This window comes from Theropithecus gelada, chromosome 1 (genome assembly GCF_003255815.1).
Source record: "Theropithecus gelada isolate Dixy chromosome 1, Tgel_1.0, whole genome shotgun sequence".
In the NCBI taxonomy this organism is placed as follows: Eukaryota; Metazoa; Chordata; class Mammalia; order Primates; family Cercopithecidae; genus Theropithecus; species Theropithecus gelada.
In genome coordinates this window covers 214,133,922-214,158,711 of record NC_037668.1, presented here as the reverse complement: position 1 = coordinate 214,158,711, position 24,790 = coordinate 214,133,922, and the positions used below count along the sequence as shown (strand labels likewise).

Sequence of the window (24,790 nt, the reverse complement as noted above, 5' to 3'; positions counted from 1 at the left end):
ATAATTGAAGAAGGTGGGCTACACTACAACAGACTTTCAGTGTAGGTAAAACAAGAGGCAGATGCCATCCAGGAGTTTCATAGCTAGAGAGAAGTCAATGCCTGCTTCAAAACTTCAAAGGACAGGCTGAATGTCTTCGTAGGGGCTAATGCAGCTAGTGACTTTCAGTAGAAGTGAGTGCTGATTGATCATTTCAAAAATCCTGGAGCCTATAGGAATTATGCTAAATCTACTCTGCCTGTGCTCTATAAATGGAAGAACAAAGCCTGGATGACAGCACAGCTGTTTACAGCATGGTTTATTGAGTGTTTTAGGCCCACTGCTGAGACCTACTACTCAGAAAAAAGATTCTTTTCAAAATATGACAGCTCATTGACCATGAACCTGGGCACCCAAAAGCTCTGATGGAGATGTTTTTTAATACAAGAAGATTCATTTTGTTTTCATGCCTGCTAATGCAACTTCTATTTAGATCAAGGGGTGATTCTAACTTTGAAGTCTTACTATTTAAGAAATATATTTGATAAGGCTATAGCTGTCGCAGGTAGTGATTGATTCCTCTGGTGGATCCAAGCAAAATCAATTGAAAACCATCTAAAAGGATTCATCATTCTAGATGCCATTAAGAACATTCTTGACTTATGAGAAAAGTTCAAAATATCAACATTAACAGAAGTTTGGAAGAAGTGGATTCCCAACCTCACAGATGACTTGCAGCGGCTCAAGTCTTCAGCAGAGGAAAGAACTACAGAAATGGTGGAAACAGCAAGAAAATGAGAATTAGAAGTGGAGCCTGTGGATGTGACCAAATTGTGGCAAATTGTTCATGATAAAATCACTCATGATAAAATTGCTCATGATAAAATTGCTCATGATAAAATTTGAACGGATGGGGAGTTGCTTCTTCTGAATGACCAAAGGAAGTCATTTCTTGAGATGGAATCTACTCATGTTAAAGATACTGTGAACATTGTTGAAATGACATGAAAAGATTTAGAAAATTAAGTTTAGTTGATAAAGCAGCAGTGGGGTTTGGGAGGATTGATTCAAATTTTAAAATAAGTTCTACTGTGGGTAAAACGCTATCAAATGGCTTTTCACGCTACATAGAAATATTTAGTGAAAGAAGAATCAATTGATTCAGCAAACGTCATTTTTGCCTCATTTTCAGAAACTGCCACGGCTACCCCAAGATTCAGCAAACACCACTCTGCCCTGTCAGCAAGCAGCCATCGACGTGGAAGCAAGACCCTCCACCAGCAAAAAGATCCCAACTTGCTGAAGGCTAAGATGATTGTTGGCATTTTATTATTATTATTTATTTATTTATTTTGAGCTAGAGTCTCACTCTGTCACCCGGGCTGGAGTGCAGTGGCGAGATCTTGGCTCACTGCACCCTCCGCGCCTCCTGGGTTCAAGCGATTCTCCTGCTTCAGCCTCCTGAGTAGCTGGGATTACAGGCGTGCACCACCACGCTGGGCTAATTTTTGTATTTTTAGTAGAGGCGAGGTTTCACCATGTTGGTCAGGCTGCTCTCGTATTCCTGACCTTGTGATTCATCCACCTCGGCCTCCCAGAGTGCTGGGATTACAGGCATGAGTCACAGCGCCTGGCTGATTGTTAGCATTTTTAAAAATATTTTTAAATTAAGGTATGTACATCATTTTTAAATGTATAATGCTACTGCATACTTAATAGAGTACAGTATAGCATAAATGTAATTGTTATATGCACTGGGAAACCCCAAAATGCATGTGACTTCCTTTATTGCTTTACTGTGGTGGTCTGGAACCAAAACTGTAATATCTCCAAGGGATGCCTGTCTACAAGCTTTCAAAAACTCCTTAAAAAAATAGAAATTCTTCCTCCAAAAGTGATTTAGGTTTGGTTTTCCTTTAATATACAATACATCTCTATAGATTTTATACCTATTTTTTATATATAAACAAAGTATATCTAATAAATATATACAAAATATATAATGTATTCCACCTGTAAAAATATAAGCAGAAACTTTATAAAGAAAAAAATAAGAAATCATTGGAGGAAAAATACTTGCTACTACTCATTTCTTCTCTATCATATTTCAGAAATCACTAATTACTCATGCTACTCTTTCAAGCCCAAGAATTCAGGTAAGATCTAAGATTTATCCTCAAAACACAGCTCCATTAAGCCAGTATCAATCTGTCAGATTTGGCACATGAAATGAGACTATTTGCTATATGAGTTAGATGACTTTTCTCATAAGTTTTTGTTTGTTTTTTTTTTGAGATGGAGTCTCTCTCTACCACCCAGGTTAGAGTGAAATGGCACGATCTCGGCTCACTGCAACCTCTGCCTCCCAGGTTCAAGCAATTCTCCTACCTCAGCCTCCCAAGTAGCTGGGATTACAGGTGCCCACCACCATGCCCAGCTAATTTTTGTATTTTTAATACAGATGGGGTTTCACCATGTTGGCCAGGCTGGTCTCGAACTCCTGACCTCAGGTGATTCACCCACCTCGGCTTCCCAGAATGCTGGGATTACAGGTGTGAGCCACCACGCCCGGCTGACCTTTCTCATAAGTTAACGTGGTTTAGCAATGTTTCACTTAGATTTTATTCATGCACAACAGAGAGGGGTAATTACGCCAACGCCCTCCACTGTGTGACACATCTCTGCCTCACAAGTGTTGCTTATCTTCAGAGTAGACTCAGGGCCATAGACAACCTACAACAAACACACTCAACTCTTATTTCCCTAATGATCCAAATGCCCAAGTAACATGTAGTCAGAACATGCGTCAAGCAGAAAATTAATAAACTGACAGATTTTAGACATTAACCAGAAAACATCATAATTTTAAATGGTGCAATTTAATATCTTCTGACTATTTACTTCTGAATCAACACGTTGGTATTTCTTAGGTAACCATACAAATGGACCCTTGGATTTTATTATAACAGAACTGCTTTAACAAAATTTAAAATTTTTAAAGTGCTAGTCTTGAACTCGGCTGACTTTTCTTCAAAAAAACTGGAAGATTCACGTCAGTCACTAAAGAATGTAATTGAGGTTCAGCTACGAGAACATAACCATTTGGTCAGGATTTTTCATCATGGCAGAACCTATCCAAGTAGCCAGAACCTAAGGAAGTTTCGAGAGCTTAGACTTCACCATGAAAATATATGCAAGTAATTTTGTATTATCTAACATGAAGGGCAAATAAGGTATATTTAAAAAATACACTTTAGGTCAGGGGCAGTGGCTCACGACTGTAATGTCAACACTTTGGGAGGCCAAGGCGGGAGTATCACTTGAGGTCAGAAGTTCAAGAACAGTTTGGCCAACATGGTGAAACCTCGTCTCTGCCAAAAAAAAAAAAAAAACCAATTAGCTGGGCATGGTGGCATGTGCCTGTAATCCCAGCTACTCAGGAAGCTGAGGCAGGAGAATCGCTGGAACCCAGGAGGTGGAGGTTGCAGTGAGTCGAGATCCCGCCGCTGTATTCCAGCCTGGGCAGTAGAGCAAGACTCCTTCTCCCAAAAATAAATAAATACATAAATAAATATACATTTTAGATCTTTTATGCAGTTTAAAATATATTAGCTCTATATTTTCAACATACATAAACTGTAATGAGTAGTCACACACTTTAACAATTTATTATACTAACGTGATTCAATCTTTTCCAGAAGACTGAAGGTTACTATCAGGTTGTTGGTGATTATACGGTAACAGAATGGCAGTGATGAGGAAAAGTGAGACCTGTTAGGAAACGGTCAGCCTAAGGAAAAACAGTGATGATTTGGGGCTGAGATAGGTTGATGCAATGGGATTAGAGTGGAGTGGACACATGTGAGTAAAGCCGTAGGACTTAACAACGATGAGGTAAGGAAAGCAAGGATAGCAAAGGCATAGGAGAAAAGGAGGCATCAAGAAAAAGGCTAATACTGCTTTCGACCCAGCAGCTCAACATTTCGGACAGTACAGTACCAAATGTTAACTGTGAAACCTACACACATGTTTTTACTATAACCTTTTGCTTTCGAAAGCAATGTTTTAGAAAAAAGGTTGGTAAGTACAGAAATAAGCAAATACGTTTGGGTGCATTTTTATAGTGAAATACTATGAAGTCATTTTACTAATGTACACTTATTTTAAATATATTTTAATTGAAAAAAACAAGGTAGACTTCTAATTTCAACAATACTATAGATATCAAAAAGCTTCAGAACAAAGAACACAAAAAAGCTGGGGTAAAGTAATATTGAATGCATGGCTGAGTTGGATAGAAAATAAGGAAAATTCTCTGAGGCCATAAAAACAAACAGGAGCAGGATTCCAAAGAGGTGTAAGCCAGCACTTCCTCGGGGCATCACTAAACCCGGCAACCTAGAACTTTAGTTTTAAGAGCCATATGGGAAAATTCTGAACAGGCCTCGAATCGTCCTACATAACCACAGAGACATCTTAAAAGAAGAAATTGAAAAGAATCACCCCACTAAATTAGGCATTAAGGAAATGCATCCACCTCACCAGTGGCTCTGGGGGAAGGGGAAACCCTGTCACATAAGAATGCCTTACCCGTCATGTGCAACCACACTGCATTAGGCCCCAAACACCCAATGTGTGATCCTAACATGCAAGGCAAGAATTTATTTTAAAACGGTTTTGGTTGGTAGTGCCTGCTGATGATTAGCCAAAACAAACATATGGAGAAACAGAAAAACATAAAAGATCCTGAGGGAAAATTTAGATTAGAAACAAAGCAACAAAAATTGGACCCAAGTAGAGCTGTCAATGCAACAAGGGAATAGAGAAATCAGAGGCCTCCAGGCGGTGAAAGGAATTTACTTTGAACCCAGAATTTTGTAATTAGCAAATCTATCGCTAAAAAACAGGCTTGATATAAAGATATGTTCACACAGACAAAATCAGAATTTACAATCCGGAGTTCACACCCAAGCAACTTTTCAAGGGTGTACTTGAGAAAGAAGAAAAATAATCTTAGAAGGCGCCCGGCATAATATGAAGGAATCGTGAGCAAAGACAATGGTATTGGTTACATTTAAACCAAAAATGAATACATAAAATAATAATTCTATATTTTAGGGGTAACAGACAATATAAAATGAAACTAAAACAATGGAAAGGAATGGCATTTAAATGGTAAGATTAGCATTAAAACATGCTAAGAATTTGTTTAGAGGGAAGTAAAAACAGCAACTTTAGACTTTGTTAAATAATTGTGTTAACAGAAAAATATTGCTTGTTCTCACTTATATGTGAAATCTCAACTAAAAACAAAACCCAAAACTTGCATACCTAGAAACAAAAAGTACAAATGGCAGGAGGTTGAGGGAAGTGGGGAGATGGAGGTGAAAGGGTATAAAATCGTAGCTATGTAGCGTAAATATGTCCAGAGATCTATTCAGCAGTATGCAGGGTGCGCATGCGTGCACTCACGGTACCTATGTGAAATGATAAAATATGTTAATTTGCTTGATGAATCACTTTACTCCGTGTGTGTATACATATATATAAACATTGTGTTGTATACTTTATGCAATAAAAAGAACTATATCAGTATATCAGAGGTAGGCACTAAAACAATAAAGATATAGAATATCACTTGAAAGTAGTAGGGGGGAAAATGAAATGATACAAAACCTCCAATCAATTTGTGTTAATTTGTTTCCAAAGATGGCCAAAATATTTATTTCAACTCCTCTAATTACGCCCCTTTGTGAAATGACATTCCTACTCTTTCTGTCCATATTACACTGAAGGTACAACACAGTGCAAAATGACCAGAAAAAAGAAAAAAGAAACTAGGAAGCAAATACATACATACATACATAAAACCGTCATTATTCACAGTGATATCTCCAGAAAAAAATTTTTTTAAATCTCAAATTGTTAAATAAGAGGGTTTAACAAGTTTGTAAGATGTAACCTATTTGAATTTTACATACCTTCAAAATAGAGTAAATGCAGTTCACAAAATATAAACCAAAATGAAGTCTTTAGGAATATCTCTACAAAAACATATGGAAATCTTAAAGAAATTTTAAACTTTTTAGGCAGATATTAAAGGAAACATAAATAAATGCTAGTCTGTACCATGTTCATAGATAGGTACAAAATCGCAGCTATGTAGCGTAAATATGACCAGAGATCTATTCCGCAGTACGCAGGGTGTGCACACGTGCACACACGGTACCTATGTGAAATGATAAAATATGTTAATTTGCTTGACAAATCATTTTACTCTGTGTGTGTATAGATCAGTTCTACTCAGTCTGATCTATAGCCTATGTAACTGTGTCAGAATCCTAATAGATTTTTTTGGTGGAACTTAACAACTTAATTATTAAATTATATAGCAGAATAAATTACCAAGAGAAGCATAAATCTAAAGAAGGTGGGAATCTAGCCTTTTCACAGTTCAAGACTTATTAGAAGTTTATAGTAAATAGGATAGTAACAGGTTTGGTTATAAGGATAAATAATGGAAATAGGCTAATGCAATAGTATAGGGAAAACCCAAGAAAGCCTCATACATATATGGAAAGTTCCTACATGATAGAAATGGTACAGTATATTACAGAGAAAATGGCTTATTCCTTACACGGCACTAAACAACTAAAACAGCAATATCCATATGACATAAAATTAAATGTGATTCCTATTGCAGACCATAGATAAAAATGAATTTCAAATAGACAGAAGGATTAAATGTGAAAGCAAAACTATAAAATTTCTTGGGAAAATAAAGAACATTATCTTTACAAACTTATAAAAGGAAAGAATTTCCTTTTTTTTTTGGAGATGGAGTCTCGCTCTGTTGCCCAGGCTAGAGTGCAGTGGCGTGACCTCCGCTCACTGCAAACTCTGCCTCCTGGGTTCACGCCATTCTCCTGCCTCAGCCTCCCAAGTAGCCGGGACTACAGGCGCCTGCCACCATGCCCAGCTTATTTTTTGTATTTTTAGTAGAGACGGGGGTTTCACCGTGTCAGCCAAGATGGTCTCGATCTCCTGACCTCGTGATTCACCCACCTCAGCTTCCCAAAGTGCTGGGATTACAGGCGTGAGCCACCACATGCAACCGGATTTCTTAAATAAGGCAAAAATTATGCGCCATCAAGAAAAACATTGCTAGATATCACTACATAGAAAAAAAGAACTTTTTAAAATCAATAGTCAGTAAAAGAAAAATGAAAAGACAAGCTCCAAAGTGGGAGGGGCGCTTGGGAAAATTTATCTGACCACATTTTAATGTCCTAAATATATAAAGATGTCCTCATAACTTAATAAGTAAAAGACAAGTTATTAAAAAACAGCCAAAAGGCTCACAAAGGCATTACAGAGAAAAGGAAACAACTATAAATGTGTGAAAACAAACGATTTCTCAAAAATCATCAAGAACATGCAGATGAGAACCTCAATGAAGTACCATTTTAAGGAGCCAATTGAGTCAAAAACAACTAAAAAACATAAAATCAAAGAACTCAGTGCTGGTAAAGATTTCACACAATTGGAACTCTGCTGATAGAAGTGCAGATGAGAACTCATCATTTTTAAAACACTTTGGCTTCACCTCCGAGGCTGAAGATTCACATGTCCCCTGCCTCAGCAGACCTCCTAGGTTTGCAACACAAAAAGGGAGTATGGATGTGGATCAGGAATTGTGAACACAAATGTTCATATAAGTAGTTTCCATAATCAATAAAAAAGAGATAGAGGGCCAGTCTTGGTGGCTCATGCCTGTAATCCCAGCACTTTGGGAGGTTGAGGTGGGCAGATCACCTGAGGTGGGGAGTTCGAGACCAGCCTGACCAACATGGAGAAACCCCCTCTCTACTAAAAATACAAAATTAGCCAGATGTGGTGGCGCATGCCTGTAATCCCAGCTACTTGGGAAGCTGAGGTGGGAGAATTGCTTTAAACAGGGAGGCAGAGGTTGCGGTGAGCCGAGATCGCACCATTGTACTCTAGCCTGGGCAACAAGAGCAAAATTCCGTCTCAAAGAAAAAAAAAGGGATAGAATAGGACAGATGATCTGTGCTATTATAGTCCTACAATAGAGTTAAAATTAATGAGATAGAACCACATGCAAAAACATGAAAGAATTTCAAAAACCATGTTCAGTGGAGAAAAAACTAAGTTGCAGCAGGTTATGCTTATATTTCCAGTCACACGAAGTTCCTAAAATTATAAACAATGCATTGGTTATGATTTACATTTTTGGCAGAACTATAAAGAATAAACACTGGAATGATAAATAGAAAATTCAGGATAGTGGTCGTCTCTGAAGGGGACACAGGTATAAGACTGGGGAAAGATAAACGGAAGAGCTGACTGACAGATATGGATCATATTCTCTTCTGTGAGCTGGGTGTATATGGCTATTGGGGTAAATCTTTGTATCTCATTTAGGTTATAAGATATACATATACATCTATAATACAAGCTTGTTTTTGTTATATAAATTAGCATGTTTCCAGCTGAGGTTTTACAAGGTAACACTCAGCCTTCTTGTTTCAGCTCTTACACTGTGAAAAGTGTCCTTGTCACCATCTATTTTGTGTCACATTTTCCACATCTTTGTGGGATTTTTGGTAATTTCACTGTTTTAAATGGCCCCCAAGCAGAGTGCTCAATTGCTATTTAGTGTTCCTATGTGCAAGATGGCTGTGATGTACCTTATGGAGAAATACATGTGTTAAGTAAAGTTCATTAAGGCACGAATAACAGTGTTGCTAGCCAAGAGTTCAACATTAATGAATGAACAATATATATTAGATAAGCTGTCATTAAACATAAACACACATAAGACAAAGTTATGAGTGAATCAGTTGACAAGAATATGACCACAGGCTTGAAGGCACCTAACCTTGTATTTCCCCATAGGAGCAATGGTTTCGTATTCGCTAAATCAGTGTTCAGAGTGACTCTATAAAACCTGACTACAGAAAATGAGGAGAATTGGCTGTCTCATATAAATAGTGTAAGAATAATAAAATGTTATATTTCTGTGTTCAACATAAAATGAATATAGTACAAGATTTTATGTTATAAGTATGTGTGCATCTAAAACATATACACATGCATATATGTTATCTCTATATTATAGAAAATATAAAACAAAGAAATAGAAAATATTTCATAATGGAAATGGAAAGACAAAAGGCAGAAAGATATATAGAGCATGTAACCACTAGTAAAAACTAAATAAATACCAATGTGTGTGTATATATGTACATATATGTATACACACACACACATACACATATATACATATACAGCAACACTGCTACTCATGCCACACACATATATATCTACACACACATACATATGTATGTGTATATATACCACTATGAGTATATCTATACATACATACGTATGTGTGTGTAGATATATACGTGTGTGTATATATGGATGTGCATATATATACACTTATAGTGGTATACATACACATACATATGTGTATGTGTATATATATATGCTCATACATGCTTATTCATGCAAATTATCTCTGGAAGGCTAGAAATGAAATATAACGTTGGTTAAAATAGAGGACAGTAATAGTGAGAAGACTTACATTCCATTATGGTCCTGTATTTTATAACAGATACATGCACTATTTAAATATTCCCATCACTCATTCCTAGAAAAATGAAGAATGAGGCCCAGCTTTCTGTCTTAGACAATCACATGGGTGGTAGCACTATTTCCAATGTTAGAGAACACAAGCGGGGCAGAAGAACTGAGACGCTTGTGTTGAACGGACAGTCATTCCTTCATTCATTCATCGGTGAAGTAAATCTTGGGAGTCTGTGATGTACTAGGTGCGGAAGACACAGCATGGAACACATTGTGGAGATATTTAGTGTGAGGTGCCGGTGGGAGCATCCGAGTGGAAATATGCAGGAGGTGGTGGTTAGGGACTCCCATATGGAATCGATTCCCCGTCACTCCTCAGAAGCTCTTTGATCAAGTCTCATCTATGGTTGTATAATGAATGATTGTGGCTGCTGGAAATCTAACCCTCAGAAAGAACTGGTGATATAAACTATTTTTCTTTCTAGAAGAATCACTTCAAATTCATGCTTCTGAAATGCTAAGGGTGGCAGGAAAGGTACCTTTAAAATGGAATCATCATTTGTCACCACAATAGGGGAAAGAGCTTTGTCCATCTGGTTCATGGTGTCTGCACGAATGTTTCACTAATACAAAAGTATATTCATTTGGCAGTCCGGCTATTAGTGACTTTTGAGTTTAATTGATTATCTTACATGGGATTTCATCTGTATTTATGGTTTCTAACACCTGACACCACAAAACTGCCCTATCTGGGTCTCTTACTATATTACAATGATTTTTAAATTAAAATGCTGCTCCAGCCTCCTTTAAAAGATCTTGATTCCAGCATGACTTTGCCATCTATTGTATTTCAGTCAAGTAATGAGCCTTCTGAGAATTTGTTTCTTCGTCGTAAAATGAGGATAATAATGGCTGCTCGGACTGACCTAAAGAGTCATGAAACTAAAATTGCATGGCGTATAAATGGCTTTGCTTCATTCTTCAGCACAGCAGAAATCGTATTAAGGCTTAATAATTGTTATCCTACGACCTTTTTTTTCTCCCCACCCGCACACCAGAAATTTACTGAATCGCCCACTTTCCCCTAAAGCACAATTACCCACACAAAGTGGCAGAGGCAGGGGAGTCTCCCAGGCTTGCTCTTGCAGCCTGGGCCAGCATGACCAGCATGGGGACACCTGAGCCATGAGGCAGGAGGCAGGCTGGGGGGCACAGGGGACACAGGAGTGCGCGACAAGGTAGTACAAGGGCAGAGGCTCTGGCTGGAAGTTCTGAACCCCCAGTATAAAGGGAAAGGAGAAAAAGAGTGGGGGATGTGTAGAGCTGGCAGGACCCCGAGAGCTTCACAGGCAGGTGGGGGAGTATACACACAATGAAAAGAGGGTAAAACCAGCCCTTAGGATGCAGCCTCTGTCCTGGGTCTCAGGGAACACTTGCACATGCGTGCACATGAGACAAGAAGCTCCTGCTGAAAGGGGCAGGAGCCAGAGACCTGCCCTCATTCAAGCTTAAAACTGGGAGGGGCTAAGCAAGGGCTCAGACCCAAGTCCTGCCATTTACCAGCAGGGCAAGTGTTTTGGTTTTTCTCCAAAAGGGAAATTTAAAAATCTACAGAAAATCACACCAAAATTTAAAAATCTACAACAAATCACACCAAATTCATAATGGTAAAAGTGGTTTGCTTAAAAGACAACCATGCTTCTTTTTCCACATTAAATGGTCAATGAAGGAAGATTACACCAAAAAATCAAACATACCTGTTTTCATTACTGGAAAAAGTGTCTTTATCATATTTTCAGAAAAAGACAGAAGTACAACATGAAACGTGCTCCCCCTGTGTAGAGAGTACTGCCCCATATTCCTTTCTGAGAAAGATACTCACTTCTACTAGGCTTTTCAGCCTTTGGCATAGTTAACAGCCACTGCTTTCACCATCTCTTTGTTCTCAAGTATAGCATTACCAATACTAGAGACTGTATATTTAAGAGCTGGGGTTTCAACATTCTTTTAATTATAAGCATGTGATTACAGATTTATGCATTTTCATTGTGGTTCTGTTCCCCTACTTCAGCCACAATTTACCATGCTTAGTTTAAAGAAGAAATGTTTGGGAAAAGGCAGGGGTAGAAGTATGAAGAGCAAGGTCAGTGAAAAATCCTATTAGCTATTTTTGATTTATAAAACCACGGTAGGGACTTTATGTAATAGCATGGAGAGAACCCCCGACTCCTTTTTTAAAAAATTGCCATTTGTCCAAAAAACAGTTGAGCTTAAGTTTTAAGATATACACTTATCAAAATGTACCATATGATTAAAAAGGCACTGAAGGCCAACAAAGGAGACCCAGGCTTGTATTTCTCTCCCAGAGATTTCAGCATGAGCAGATCCATACATAAAGGTCATCCATTCCATCTAAGGTTCTTTATAGTTCAGCGATAACATGGTTTTTGTGTGTATACTTTGTCGAAAATACAAATTAAATTCAAAAATAAAGAGAGAGAAAAAAGGAAGGAATGTGCTGAGTTCTGAGAGATATATTACGAAAACATGAGTCCCTAGTGATCACATTTATTTCATCTTTCTGTATCCCACATTTTCTGCTATTAAAAAAAAAAAGAAAATTTTAACACCAAACTGCAAATAAATGCTGAATGACCATCTGGAGATTAAGAATTAGTTGTCTTCATCTCACATGCACAAAAACAAAACCATCACATATGTTGGTTTTGTGACAGAAAAATCCTAGGTCACATATGGTTTCTTGTCACATATGTGACAGAAAATAGAGATAAGCTAAGTTATAGTAACTCTGATTAAAGAGCTCAGTCCAACACGTATGCATCAGTTACAGTTGTCCCGCAGTAAGATCTGTGCACTCCAGTTCTTTGCTTCTATGTTAAAAGCTCAGAAAATCAGTGTCTGCTCATGCCAATCCAAGAAACATGTTCCGTCCACTGACCTCCACCTTCATATCCACAAGCCTAGATGTTGTTCAGTCCTCATTTACTCAGTGCATTTGAACATGTGCTACTATGAGTATTTGCATTTGCTCTTTTCTGAAACTCTTCCCGATTCTGGCTTCCGTAACAAAAGAATCTGTCAATTTTCTTCCTATTACCTCACTACTAACCTGGTTTTCCTCGGTCCATCCTAAAAATGCTATTCTCCTCCAGCACACTATCCCTGGATCTATTTTTTCTTATCCTCCTAGGTGACCACATCCATGCAAGAATAACCTTGCTTAAGATGCCCAGTCCTCAATCTCAGATCTCTATGCCAAGTCCAGCTCATGTACCCAACTGTCCACTGGGGATGCCCACTTGCATGTTTACATATGGGTAACCATGCCAACCATTCAAATCTTTCCCTCCATGCGTGTTCTCTATCTCAGTGATTAGTACCCTCACTCACCCAGATAACTCAAACCTAAAATCTAGACACCTACCCATCATCTCCTTGTCCATTTGGTTCTATCTTTTTATTATCCCTCACAGCTATTCTGTCTTCAGCACCATCACTGCTATTCTCTCTTCGGCACCATCACCACTTCCTTAGTCTAAGGCTTTCTCATTTCTGTACCAGCGTACCATAACGATCTTAAAAGTGGTCTCCTGCTTCCAAGTCTGATCTGCCCCCACTGATCCCTTGATCAATGGGAAACTGTTGCTCCCCAAGAGCAACTTCTGCTCCCCAAGACTTCTGGATGAAGCCTAAGTCCCTCAGCCAGGAATATATGTTCAGCCTCATCACACTCTACTCCCTCCCACAACACAACTACCAACTTGCTTGTGTCCATTTCTTTGTGTTGTATTTTTTTTCCTTCTGTAGTTTACACTCTCTCACCCTCCAATCATTCCTCTAATAATCAAGTATTACAGTCACTAAAAAGACTCGTCCTCTCCACAGGTGTACATTTAGCACCCCTCTTATAGTTTCACGCTCTGTAAGATAGAGTACATCTGAGTGCTGTTGAAGGAATCAAGCCCAGAAGGAAAACATACAACTGCAGCTGAGAGAGAAAGGGGAGGTAACTCTAGGAGTGGATTCCTGGATAAAAATAGGAGTATCAGGTCCAGAGCATGTGGGTAAGGATCTGCCTTTAAGGAGAGCAGGACTTTCCTTCTCTTGTAGTGAAAGATGCACAGAAAGTACAGATTCAGATGCTGTTGGTTTGCAGAATGTGATGGTGGGTAGGTGTGGGAGCTTCTGTATAATCACGTAACTGTTTCTCATTGAGGTTTAAGGTGAGGTTATCATTAGAGACATAGGTAAATGGAACAGGAAGATTGTGAAGATTTGGCAAGGGATGATATAAACGAATCTCAGAAATAGAGAAAGCTCAATTTGCAAGGGAAATCTAGTAACATTGTCGAGAAAAATATGAGTTCTGTCAGTGGGTTCATGAATTTAAAGTGACAACTAGTCAGTGTCCTTGTAAGGACCTTCCTACAAACAAAAATGATCAGCTGCTCAATACTGTGGTGCAAATATGGAGAAGGCAAAGAGATGAGCTTAATGAGGGTTGCTGGACCTATGCCCGTGAGCAAGACAGTGTACACTGTACTGCGCGTTGTTCTGGGTATGGGGTTACAGCAAGCAGCAAAGCAAAATTGCCTTCTTAATGAAGCTTATACTATCGAGGGACAACTAAATGATGCAGCTGCAGACAGTGATAAGTGTTATGAAGAACATAAAGCTGGGTGGTGGTCAGAACAATTTTTGAGTGAGTATATTCTCAATTCTCCTAAGGAGAGTACAAATCTAGCACCTTTACAAACAATGAATGCCTTACAACAGTAGGGCTACATTCTCTAAATCTACCTCTTTTAGGGCAGAGTTAAGAGATGTTCCCAGTGAGGAGGTGTTTAAACATAGACCAGGAAATCTTGGCTTCAGTAGAACTAGGAAGATAGAGAGGGAAAATTGAATGGGTTGCAGGGCTACATGAATTCCGTAAGACTCTTAGAGTGTGGGATCACCGACCACACAACAGCTGAATTACAGGGATAAGAGATGTTTCTGTTATACAGAGGCAGCTAATGCAATACAGACATTTGGGCAGTATCGGGCATAGTTTCTTGAATTGCTCAAGAGATTTTAGATTTTGAGGATGAGGCACATTAAAAAAGACTTTGCTTGTATATACAAAAATATAATCATACCCACATAAATGAATCTAAGCACAGAGGCTGATGTAAGAATACTATTATTGATGGAAGCCTAGTTATAAGCAAAGATTTGGCATTTGTTTGTGCTAAGATGGTATTTTCTTTAGTTTATAATTTTAATTTTAGAATCATGTCCTGATAAACTAGAAGAAACATGGGGGCAAAGGAATTGGCTACATCCTTAAAAATTTACCTTTATTTTAAATTTTTGAGACAGAGTCTTGCTCTGTCTCCCAGGTTGGAGTGCAGTGGCACAATCTCAGCTCACTGCAATCTCTGCCTCCCAGGTTCAAGTGATTCTCATGCCTTCACCTCCTGAGTAGCTGGGAATACAGGTGTGCACCACCATACCCAGCTAACTTTTGTATTTTTAGTAGAGATGGGGTTTCAGGCTGGTCTCAAACTCCTGGCCTCATGTGATCCACGCACCTCAACCTCCCAACGTGCTGGGATTATGGGAGTGAGTCACTGGGCCTGGCCTTAAACATTTATTTGAAGGGAAATAATATGGTTAGGCTTTGTGTCCCCACTCAAATCTCATCTTGAACTGTAATGCCTATAATCCATATGTCATGGGAGAGATGAGGTGGAGGTAATTGAATCATGGGGGCAGTTTCCCCATGCTGTTCTTATGATAAGGAGCGAGTTCTCACGAGATCTAATGGTTTTTTCATAAGGAGCTCTTCCCTCTTCGCTCAGCACTTCTCCTGCCTGCCGCCTTGTAAAGAAGATGCCTTGCTTCCCCTTTGTCTTCTGCCATGATTGTAAGTTTCCTGAGGCCTCCCCAGACTTGCTGAACTGTGAGTCAATTAAACATCTTTTCTTTATAAATTACCCAGTCTCGGGCAGTTCTTTATAGCAGTATGAAAATGGACTAGAACAGGAAACATATTTGGAACTCCATTGTTTCCCTACATGTTATTGAAAACAGCTTTGAGAGTGACTATGCTTAAAGTGAGACTTTTATTCTTTCATATTGTTAACACACTTATCTACACACATTTGATGTACACAGGTTTTTTTTCAAAAAATTTTCTGTTGTTGTTTATGTTGTTGTTATCACCTGTCTTCCAGGTAATGCAGAATGTAAGGTCCATTAAGACACATACATTTTCTCATTCACTGCTGTAAATCATACCCAACAGAATAGCTGGGCATATTGAAAGCGTTAAAATAATTTTTAAATGAACAAAGAAGAGCAGATGCAGAGAAGAAACAAAAAGGCAACTGAAAGTGGTGGAAGGGGTGCCATGAAGACTTATCTTGTTTAACTTAACAGCAAAAAGGTGAAGCATTTCCTACTTCTAAGAATACAGTATATAGGTTAGTATCCTTACAACATTGTTTTCATTTAACATGGAGAAGTATAAAAAAGAGTTAATATCTGAGTTTCGTAATAAGGAGGTTAAAAGATCTTCCTGGCTGGGCACGGTGGCCCATGCCTGTAATCCTAGCACTCTGGGAGGCCAAGTTGGGTGGATCACAAGGTCAGGAGTTCAAGAACAGCCTGGCCAACATAGTGAAATCCCGTCTCTACTAAAAATACAAAAAATTAGCCGAGCATGGTGGCAGGTGCCTGTAATTGCAGCTACTTGGGAGGCTGAGGCAGGAGAATCACTTGAACCTGGGAGGTGGAGGTTGCAGTGAGCTGAGATTGCACCACTACATACCAGTCCAGTGACAGTACAAGGCTCCGTCTCAGAAAAAAAAAAAAAAAAAAAATCTGAAAGGTTGTTAAAATCCAAAGAGATACTTACTTACACATTTAGTATGACTGGGCAATCCCATCTTTCCTACCAGGGAACCACTAGACAAATCCTAAACATCTCTAACTGCCTTTCAAATCATTATAAATGACTACCAGAGATATAATATTTGGCTGACAGTCTGTATTTTGAAAGCACATGTGTTGCAAAATATAATTTCACTATTCGGTATGGAAAACACCAGTCTCAATGCCTGGTCTATAAATTGTAGATTCAAAAGATTATATAATAAATCACATATAATGTGACCAAGAATATGAGTGACACTTGTTTACATTTTGGATGTGAAATCCAGTGAATAGATTGATTGTTTTTTTGAATAAATCCTAGGATTAAGGATTCCTTTCTTCTTATACGACAAAAATGAATATTCTATGCTTTTACCTATATTATTTCCTGTTACATTTTTTAAAAAATGTGCTACATATTCTTGACTCCACAAACCCACTAGATGGAAAAAGCACGATTCACTTTTATTCACTACTAAGAGTGGAATGAGTTTACAAAATGTTCCCTAATATTTACTACAGGACTAACGATTTCAGTCAAAGGATCCTTTAAGAATCAATGAATAGATTTTCCACTCTAAGTTATGAAGACCACGGAATTGGAAAATGACATTCACCTTGATTTATGAGTTTCACCAGAGTTCTGTTTCAATCTTCACAATTATCTTAAATGATTAAATAGTATTTTCCCATCTTAAAAAAAGCTGTGCCTAACATTTAATCAAATTGTAGTATGACTAATTCATTGTAAGTCATCATTAATGACACTTGAACAACCTATAACAAAATAAAGGATGGAGCCAATCTTCAGAGTTTTCTTGGCCTCAGTCTCAAGCCATGTCAGCCTCTAGGAGAATTCCTGAAGCAGAAAGCACTTTCCCAGAGCGTGGCATGATACAAATCTGATCTTCAGAGGAGATGGAACATTCCAAAGTTGAAATATTTTGAGTAGTAAATGCTTTGATATAATTATAAGTTTCAGTGATTTCAAACATCAAGACGTTTAATAGATGTTTTCCTCTTAAATTTTTTTTGTTCCTTTATTGTCTTCTAAAATTTTCCATCCCTGCCTATCTCCTAGAAATGCAGGAAGAGTCCATGAGATAATATTTATAACGTTTTTAAGCTTCCTGGAAGAAAGGCGTTGAATATCCAGAGGTATTGGTGTATCCCATTAAAAAACTGCAAATAATGCTCTGAAGATCTGAACAACATCAATATAGTCTGTTCTCTGGATACAATGTTTTGACAAGTCAAATAAATACCAGGTTGAAATGAGGTCATCAGCACAATTAAAATGTAAAATAATACCATCTAATTTTCTATCACAAAAAGCATAGAATTGTTAATGTCTTACAAAGATGAGTTATTTTAACTAATATCTAGTGTATTTACTGTCATGCAAGCAAACATTAATAATGAACATTATCCACAAAATAGCATGTTTATCAAATTGCTAGCCTCTTACAACTCTGTGACTCATAATTCAACTTAATCTGTTTTTCTGTAATGTCAAAATAAGCCCTTTAAAGCAATATGTATTTTTCAAACAATGCCTTTTACCTTTGTTTTTTTTTTTTTTTTTTTTTTTCCGCTGAAAGGGGAGAAAAACATAACACATCTCTTTGGAATTTACCTTGAATAATAAATTGTTCCATGTTTTCTTTAAAAGGCTGCATGTGCTCTTTTGAGGAGACCTGGTATACTTTCCCCGCTTCAACTTCACAGGCTGAAATTAGACAGAACATTATTTAGAGTGTCACACTGTTAGTGGAGCATTAAGGCAATTTTGAAAACATCTTAGCTAATGTTAGAAAATTCTGTTAACTCCCCTAATCAGCATATGTTCTGCACACATTTTGGAAACATCCAAATACGGACATGAGAAGCCGATGATCAAGGCTTCCTTTTAGAGGGCTGTAAAAAGAAATTGTGCAGAATTTATCATCTCAGTTTGATCATTCCCAAACCAATCAGTTGGGCATGTTATATAACCTCTAAATCTCAGTCTCTTCATCTGTAAAATGGGCATGATAGCAGAGCCTGCCTCACAGTGCAGTTATAAGGATCATATCTGTTAAGAGATGCAAAGTGTTAGAATAATGCCTGGCACAGAGTAAAGCAACATGTAACTATTTTCTATCATCATCATCATCATTATCAACTGACTGAAAATACAAGTTTATTCCTAAAGACCAAATTTCTGAAAAATAAAAAATAATAACATGGGTGGTAATGTTAGTACAGCATCTATTACATGTCAGATGCATTTTATCCATTATTTAACATAATCCTTAGAATTAAGCCCATAAAGCAGACATTATTACTTCCTTTTACAACTGAGAAAGTTAAGGTTCAAATAAGGCGCTAATTTACTCAAGGGTCCACAGGTAATAAGCAGCACATTCATAACTGAAAGCCTGATCTAACACCAAAGTTTATCCTCTTTTCATGCCTGTGGAATCATGACTGCCTTAGGTAGCCTACAGATTCCACTTAGATTAATATCAAGAAGTACCTCTAAGAAGATTGCTGAAGAAATGTCTGCCATTATGGTGATAGCAAGAAACCAGAGCCAGTTAGGAAGTAATTCAACAATGAAAAGTACATATTTAAACACAAAACTTTGGATAGAACACATCTGACGGAAAAAACCACAAACAAATGCAAAACCTCTCACTACAGTTCTTAAGGTCAGGTTGCCATTTCTCCCAGGAGACTCTGTCTGCATTTCTAATATATTTTCTTTCTTTTATAAAGCTGAAGTTTTCTCTTTTTTCCCTCCAGGTCATTAGTTTAAGCATGGGAATCTAGGAAGGCTGTATTATTAGTGCACATTCTTCCCAGCAAATGTGGATGACTTTGGGCTTAGTAAAATCTAAGACCAGTGTAGGCAGATCCAGGGTTCTCCCTGCCTGTCTGCTTCTTATCCCTCACCTGTGCCCAGGTAACCTCTTGCAAGCTGGATGCTGGAGAATTTCTAACCCATATCCATAGCCCATGTATTCCATAGCTCCGGACTCAACACATGAAACTTTCACCCGAACAGAATTCCTCATGGACTTCTCTAAACCTTCCAACTCCCTTATTCTCCTTTCACTGGTAGCGCCACCACCTGACCTAAGTAACTTAAGCCAAAACAGGAGACTCATTCTCAACTCCCTCTCTTTATTCCAACATCCTGTTGTTTTTACCTCCATTCTTCAGCTGACCCCATCCTTTCCATTCCTGTTCTATTCTGGTACAAATGCCCTCATTGTTCCTACTGAGGCTACTGTGAAAACCTCTTGCCCTTGGCTTCCCATCCCCAGTATTCCACAGATCCATGCTCCTCCTCATAGCCTTAAAAGCCATCCAGAAGAGACCCAATCTAAAACTGTTCAGTGACCTCCGCCCTCTCAGCTACACTCTGAATACAGGAAGAACTGCAAAGCCTACACCATGACTTGTAGCATCACTACAATGTCAACTTTCCAACCATCTTTCAAACCATCCATCTCCCTCTAGTCCTGGTATCTTCCGCAGACTCAATGCAAATGTTAATCTCCAGGCGTAACTGCCCCTGAAAAGCATTCCCTGACCTGCCCCCGGGCCTGCTTTTCTCCATTCCCTGCCACTTGTCTCCAAGCAGGATGAGGTGTCCCTCTTTGGTGATTCCGGGGCATCTTGTACATACAGAGTTAAGGCTGTCATTTACTGAGTACTTTTTACATGCCAGGGATAGTATTAAGCATGTTACCCGTACTGTTCCATTCAATCCTCATAAAACCCTTTGAAGTAGATGATTAACATGCTTACTTTACATCAGAGAAAAATGAACTACAAAGAGATTGCCCACATTTCTATAGTTCGCAAGCTGAGGAGGTGGGATTCAATATCAACTACCACACTATATTAAAGTTATTTGTAACTGTGTGTCTTCTACCCCACTAGACTGAGCTACTTGAAAGAAAATCCATCTTATTTCCATTTGTGCCTGACTTAGGCAATAAATTGCTGTTGGATGGGTTAGTTGCTGTATAAATAGTTACTTAAGTGGAAATAACATTCTAGATGTTGAAATCTAGCAGACAGGGTTTAAAATTCCAGGTCACCCATCCACTGAACGTGCCTTATGATTTGGGGCTAATTACCTAACCTTTTTAGATCTTAGTTGCATTATATGGTAGTGAGTTTAATAAAATCTCTAACATTAGTGTGATGATTAGCCACAAGGGTGTAAAATGTCTGAAACTGACTTTGTGCTAGCTAAGTACATGCACAAAAAACAGGAGCTATTGCTGCTATTGTTTTTCTAAGGACCAAGTGGAGTTCAGCCTAAGGAAGTGTAAGATCAAATACAGGAGCTGTTTTCAAAGAGCTGAAGTGTGGTCTCATGGATGACTAGGTGTTGACATTCTCTGTGTTGATCTCAAGGAAGGAGGAAGTTGAATGAGCAGAAGTTAGAGATGTTAGTTCCATGTAACAGGGATGGCTAGTGTTTACGGAACTCCTACCGTGATGTAACCTGCCTTCTGAGGGGGTGAGCACTTTGTCACTGGGATTATTCAGAAAGTAGCTGACTGCTTGTCAGAAATGTAGAAAGGGATGGGTCAGATGACAAGACATCCGTAGTCAACTTCCTGTGGGCTGTATCACTTACGACAGTCTCATGTAGCTGGAAATTCTGCTCTTTAACGATGTTTCTAGATGCATATTAAGGATATATTTAAATCATGTCATAAATTTGAGAGTTTCCTAAAACTGTGTAAGGATTCTGAATATATGGAAGACAAGTTATATCACTTAAAGGAAATAAGGCCGAGATTTAACAGCCCTTATCATTTCAGTGAATTATTTCTAGCAACGTCAGGTGACACAGTGTTCCCAAAAGTCTCTGAGCAGTTTTATTTTAAAATTTTTATTTTTTTTGAGACAAAGTCTTGCTCTGTTGCCCAGGCTGGAGTGTAGTGGCGCGATCTCAGCTTACTGCAACCTCCATCTCAAGCGGTTCTTGTGCCTCGGCCTCCCAAGTAGCTGGGATTACAGGCGCCTACCACCACGCCCTGTTAATTTTTGTATTTTTAGTAGAGACAGGGGTTCATCATGTTGGCCAGGCTGTTGTTGAACTCCTGACCTCAGGTGATCCACCTGCTTTGGCCTCCCAAAGTGCTGAGATTACTACTGGCCTCTGAGCAGTTTTTAATGTATACATGACACAGATATCGATCAACTATCTACTGATTCAAGGGACTGCTCTAGGCACTGATTACTGCCACAAACAGAACTGACAAAACCCCTGTCCTCAGGGAGCTTGTCTTCTACTACATTACAATCTTCAAGTAATGACTTTTCAATCCCAACGAGGAAAGTAAATAATAACTTTTCAATCCCAATGAAGAAAGTAAAATCCTATTAGCCTCATGTTTAATAACATACACTAGCATAGAAAAAAAAAATCTAATCTCTCACCTTGACTGATTTGCAAAACCTAAAAACCAGAGGCAAGGAAGGCTAATGTTTTCATTACTGGTCACAATTATTTCATTTTCCATTTTTAAGTTAAAAAGTAGAAGTAATAACTGTCCTTTTCTTCATGACATCATATACGTCCATGACCTCATACACACCCATGACCTCATACACACCCATGACCTCATACCATCCATGACATCATACAGTATCTTGGGGTCTAGGATCCTGTATGGGCATGCTACCACCAGAAACCTGCAGAATCATCTACCGGGTCTGGTGACCTAAAGAAGGATTTCATTAGCTGGGGAAGTAGAGAAAGATCACAGACTGCCTGTGACAAAGTCTTCTACATGGTGACAACCATCCTCTGGGCCTTCATTTTTACTCTAATATTGAAACAATAGAATATTCAACAGATAATAAAATGCATGCTATCATAATTTTCCTTCTTATTTTAAATTAATTTTCACTTAATTTTATCGATGTCCTTGGCCCATTCATATGAACTGTATTTGTACATCAATGCATGCAAAAACTATTTTTTCTATTTTTTCTATCTTTCCCCCTAACTTATAGAATTTCCTGTGCACAGTGGGAAACATGTAGAATTTCAGCTCTAGAAGAACTGTAAAGTCATTTGCTGGCAGCCTCATCTCATCTACAGTCCTCCTTCTAGAAGGTCACGAAACATACCTGTCCAATGTCTGGGTGTTTTCAGTGATGTGCATTCTTATTGCTTCCAGGCAGCTTTTTCCTTACTAAGGAGCTCAAATTATTAGAATTCCCAACTGTATACTGAGTAAATCTCTCTCTACAGTGTACCCCCTGTGGAATGATATGTCTGGAGGTTGCTTTAAAATATTCTGGATATAGTCACACCAATACTTGTGCCATTACAAAGTAAAAAGATGTTTTTAAAAGTCCAGCATTGGTAGTTCGGGTCTTTAATGAGTCACAGAACAAGTCTGCTTGTTTTGAGGACAGATTTCTTCTCTACTCTCATCTCCTACGAGTCAGTCTCCATTTACTTTGCTATATTACCAGTACTTGGAATAATCTCCCACAGGCAATATGCATTCAACAATTCTTTGTGGAATGAATAAATAAATTCATTGTATCTTCCTGTCATAGTGAGCTTCTTGTTTATCTGCAAAATGTCTCGCTTATTCACATTTCTCCAACCCTTCCCCATGCTCTTCACCCACCAAACACACTCTCACCACTTAATGACCAGTTTTGAACTTCCACTTATCCTTTCCCAGAGTCTGGTTCAACTGTCACCTCAAGATAAGAGGGTCAATCTCCCCTCAACTTCGCATCTCCCTTTTCTACAGAACATGTACGAATGATATAGGATAGAATCAAAGCACTGGTTAAACAGATCTGGATCCAAGTCTAGTTCTTGTATTAGCTCTATAATCTTGGGCTACCTACTTAAATTACCTCAGCCTCAACTAGGAGTTGAACTTAAAGTGCTAAGCTAGCTATTAGAAAACTCTTTTAAAAATAAAAAAGCTGTTAATTATCTCATTGCATGTGTTTGTTTGTGCATCTTTGTTTCTGATTATAATTTGCATTCCTTGAAGCCAAGGGCTATCCTATTCACCTCTGTGTGTCAAGTGTCTGAAATGCAGAGGAAGTACTAAGACCCTGTATGAAAGAAAGTGCTTTCAACGATGCCCTAATCAAGGCCAAGGCTTTCCTTAATAAGGATATTAAGTCTTCAGTGTGATGTAAACCACCAAAACTCACATCCAAATTTCCAAAGCTCAGTGTGATATAAAACCTGTACAGTTATTTGTTGGTAATTGTTGCGTTACTTATTCACTATATTAAGAAGGAAGAGCCTGTTGGATAAATGTAAAAGTAGAATGTCATATTCTAGAGTTTCTATATCCATAACTCTAATATATTTTGTACATACACAATGCTATATATAAATATGCTCAATGTAATAATATATAAGGAATATATTTAGAAGATTGGACACCATTCTTCTCTTAACTGTAGCACATCGAGTTGCACAACATATCATCTTGGCTATTACTTATCATCCTCAAAATTGGTATGTGACTATGTAAATAAAAAAAAAAATACCAAACACTACAATCTCACAAACTTGAAGGGTCATTTAGAAACATTATTAAAAACAGAACAAAGATAGAGTTCCTGGAAAACTTGCATTACGGTCAAATCCAAATATTAAAAAACATTTGTTAGGAGACTGTTGGCATGACTGAGTAATTCCAATCATCTCAACTTTTGTTTAATTTAAAGACCTCTCTGAGCCAAAAAGATTTTATATTATGTTGAAGGGCTAGTATCAGAAAGCATGCATTAGGTTTCCAAATACAAAGAATAACCCAGCCAGAGGACAGAAAGAAAAATGTCAGACATTCCCACTGGCCAATGCACTCCAATACATCCATGCCATCCACAGAGTGGCACGTTGTAGGGCAAACACCAGTTTATCACTGTCAGATTAAAGCAAGAACATGACATGCCACTCCCTGGAATGAACCATGATCATGAAGCGTCTGGCTATTTTTTTTTTTTTTTTTTTTTTTGAGTAGGGAATTGGAATAATCTATACAAGTCTCCAAGTTCAATCAATGTTAATCACAGCTTAGAGTTGCTGCTTCTCTGTGAGCTTCCAAAAAGTTTCATCGGCATCTACAAACCTGCCTCAGCAAGTAGGAAGGAAGTCACGTAACAGACACAAAGGAAAAGAAATAACTGTAATCAGATCAGAAAGCCTCTTCTAAAATCCAACTGTTTTCCATGTAAGCCTGGTTTATACATT

General features: G+C 38.2%; 1 protein-coding gene across 2 annotated transcripts in view; it reads right to left on the bottom strand.

Annotated features, from left to right (window-relative positions):
* FMN2 (formin 2) overlaps nucleotides 1-24,790 on the bottom strand; it is a 399,343-nt gene that overhangs the window by 102,096 nt on the left and 272,457 nt on the right. Inside the window, exon 12 of one of the 2 annotated variants that reach the window (XM_025363337.1) lies at nucleotides 18,170-18,262. The exons of the other annotated variant lie outside the window; for it this stretch is intronic. Coding sequence (XP_025219122.1) covers nucleotides 18,170-18,262 — 93 coding nt within the window. The remainder of the gene's footprint in view (nucleotides 1-18,169; nucleotides 18,263-24,790) is intronic. 2 annotated transcript variants of the gene reach the window in all.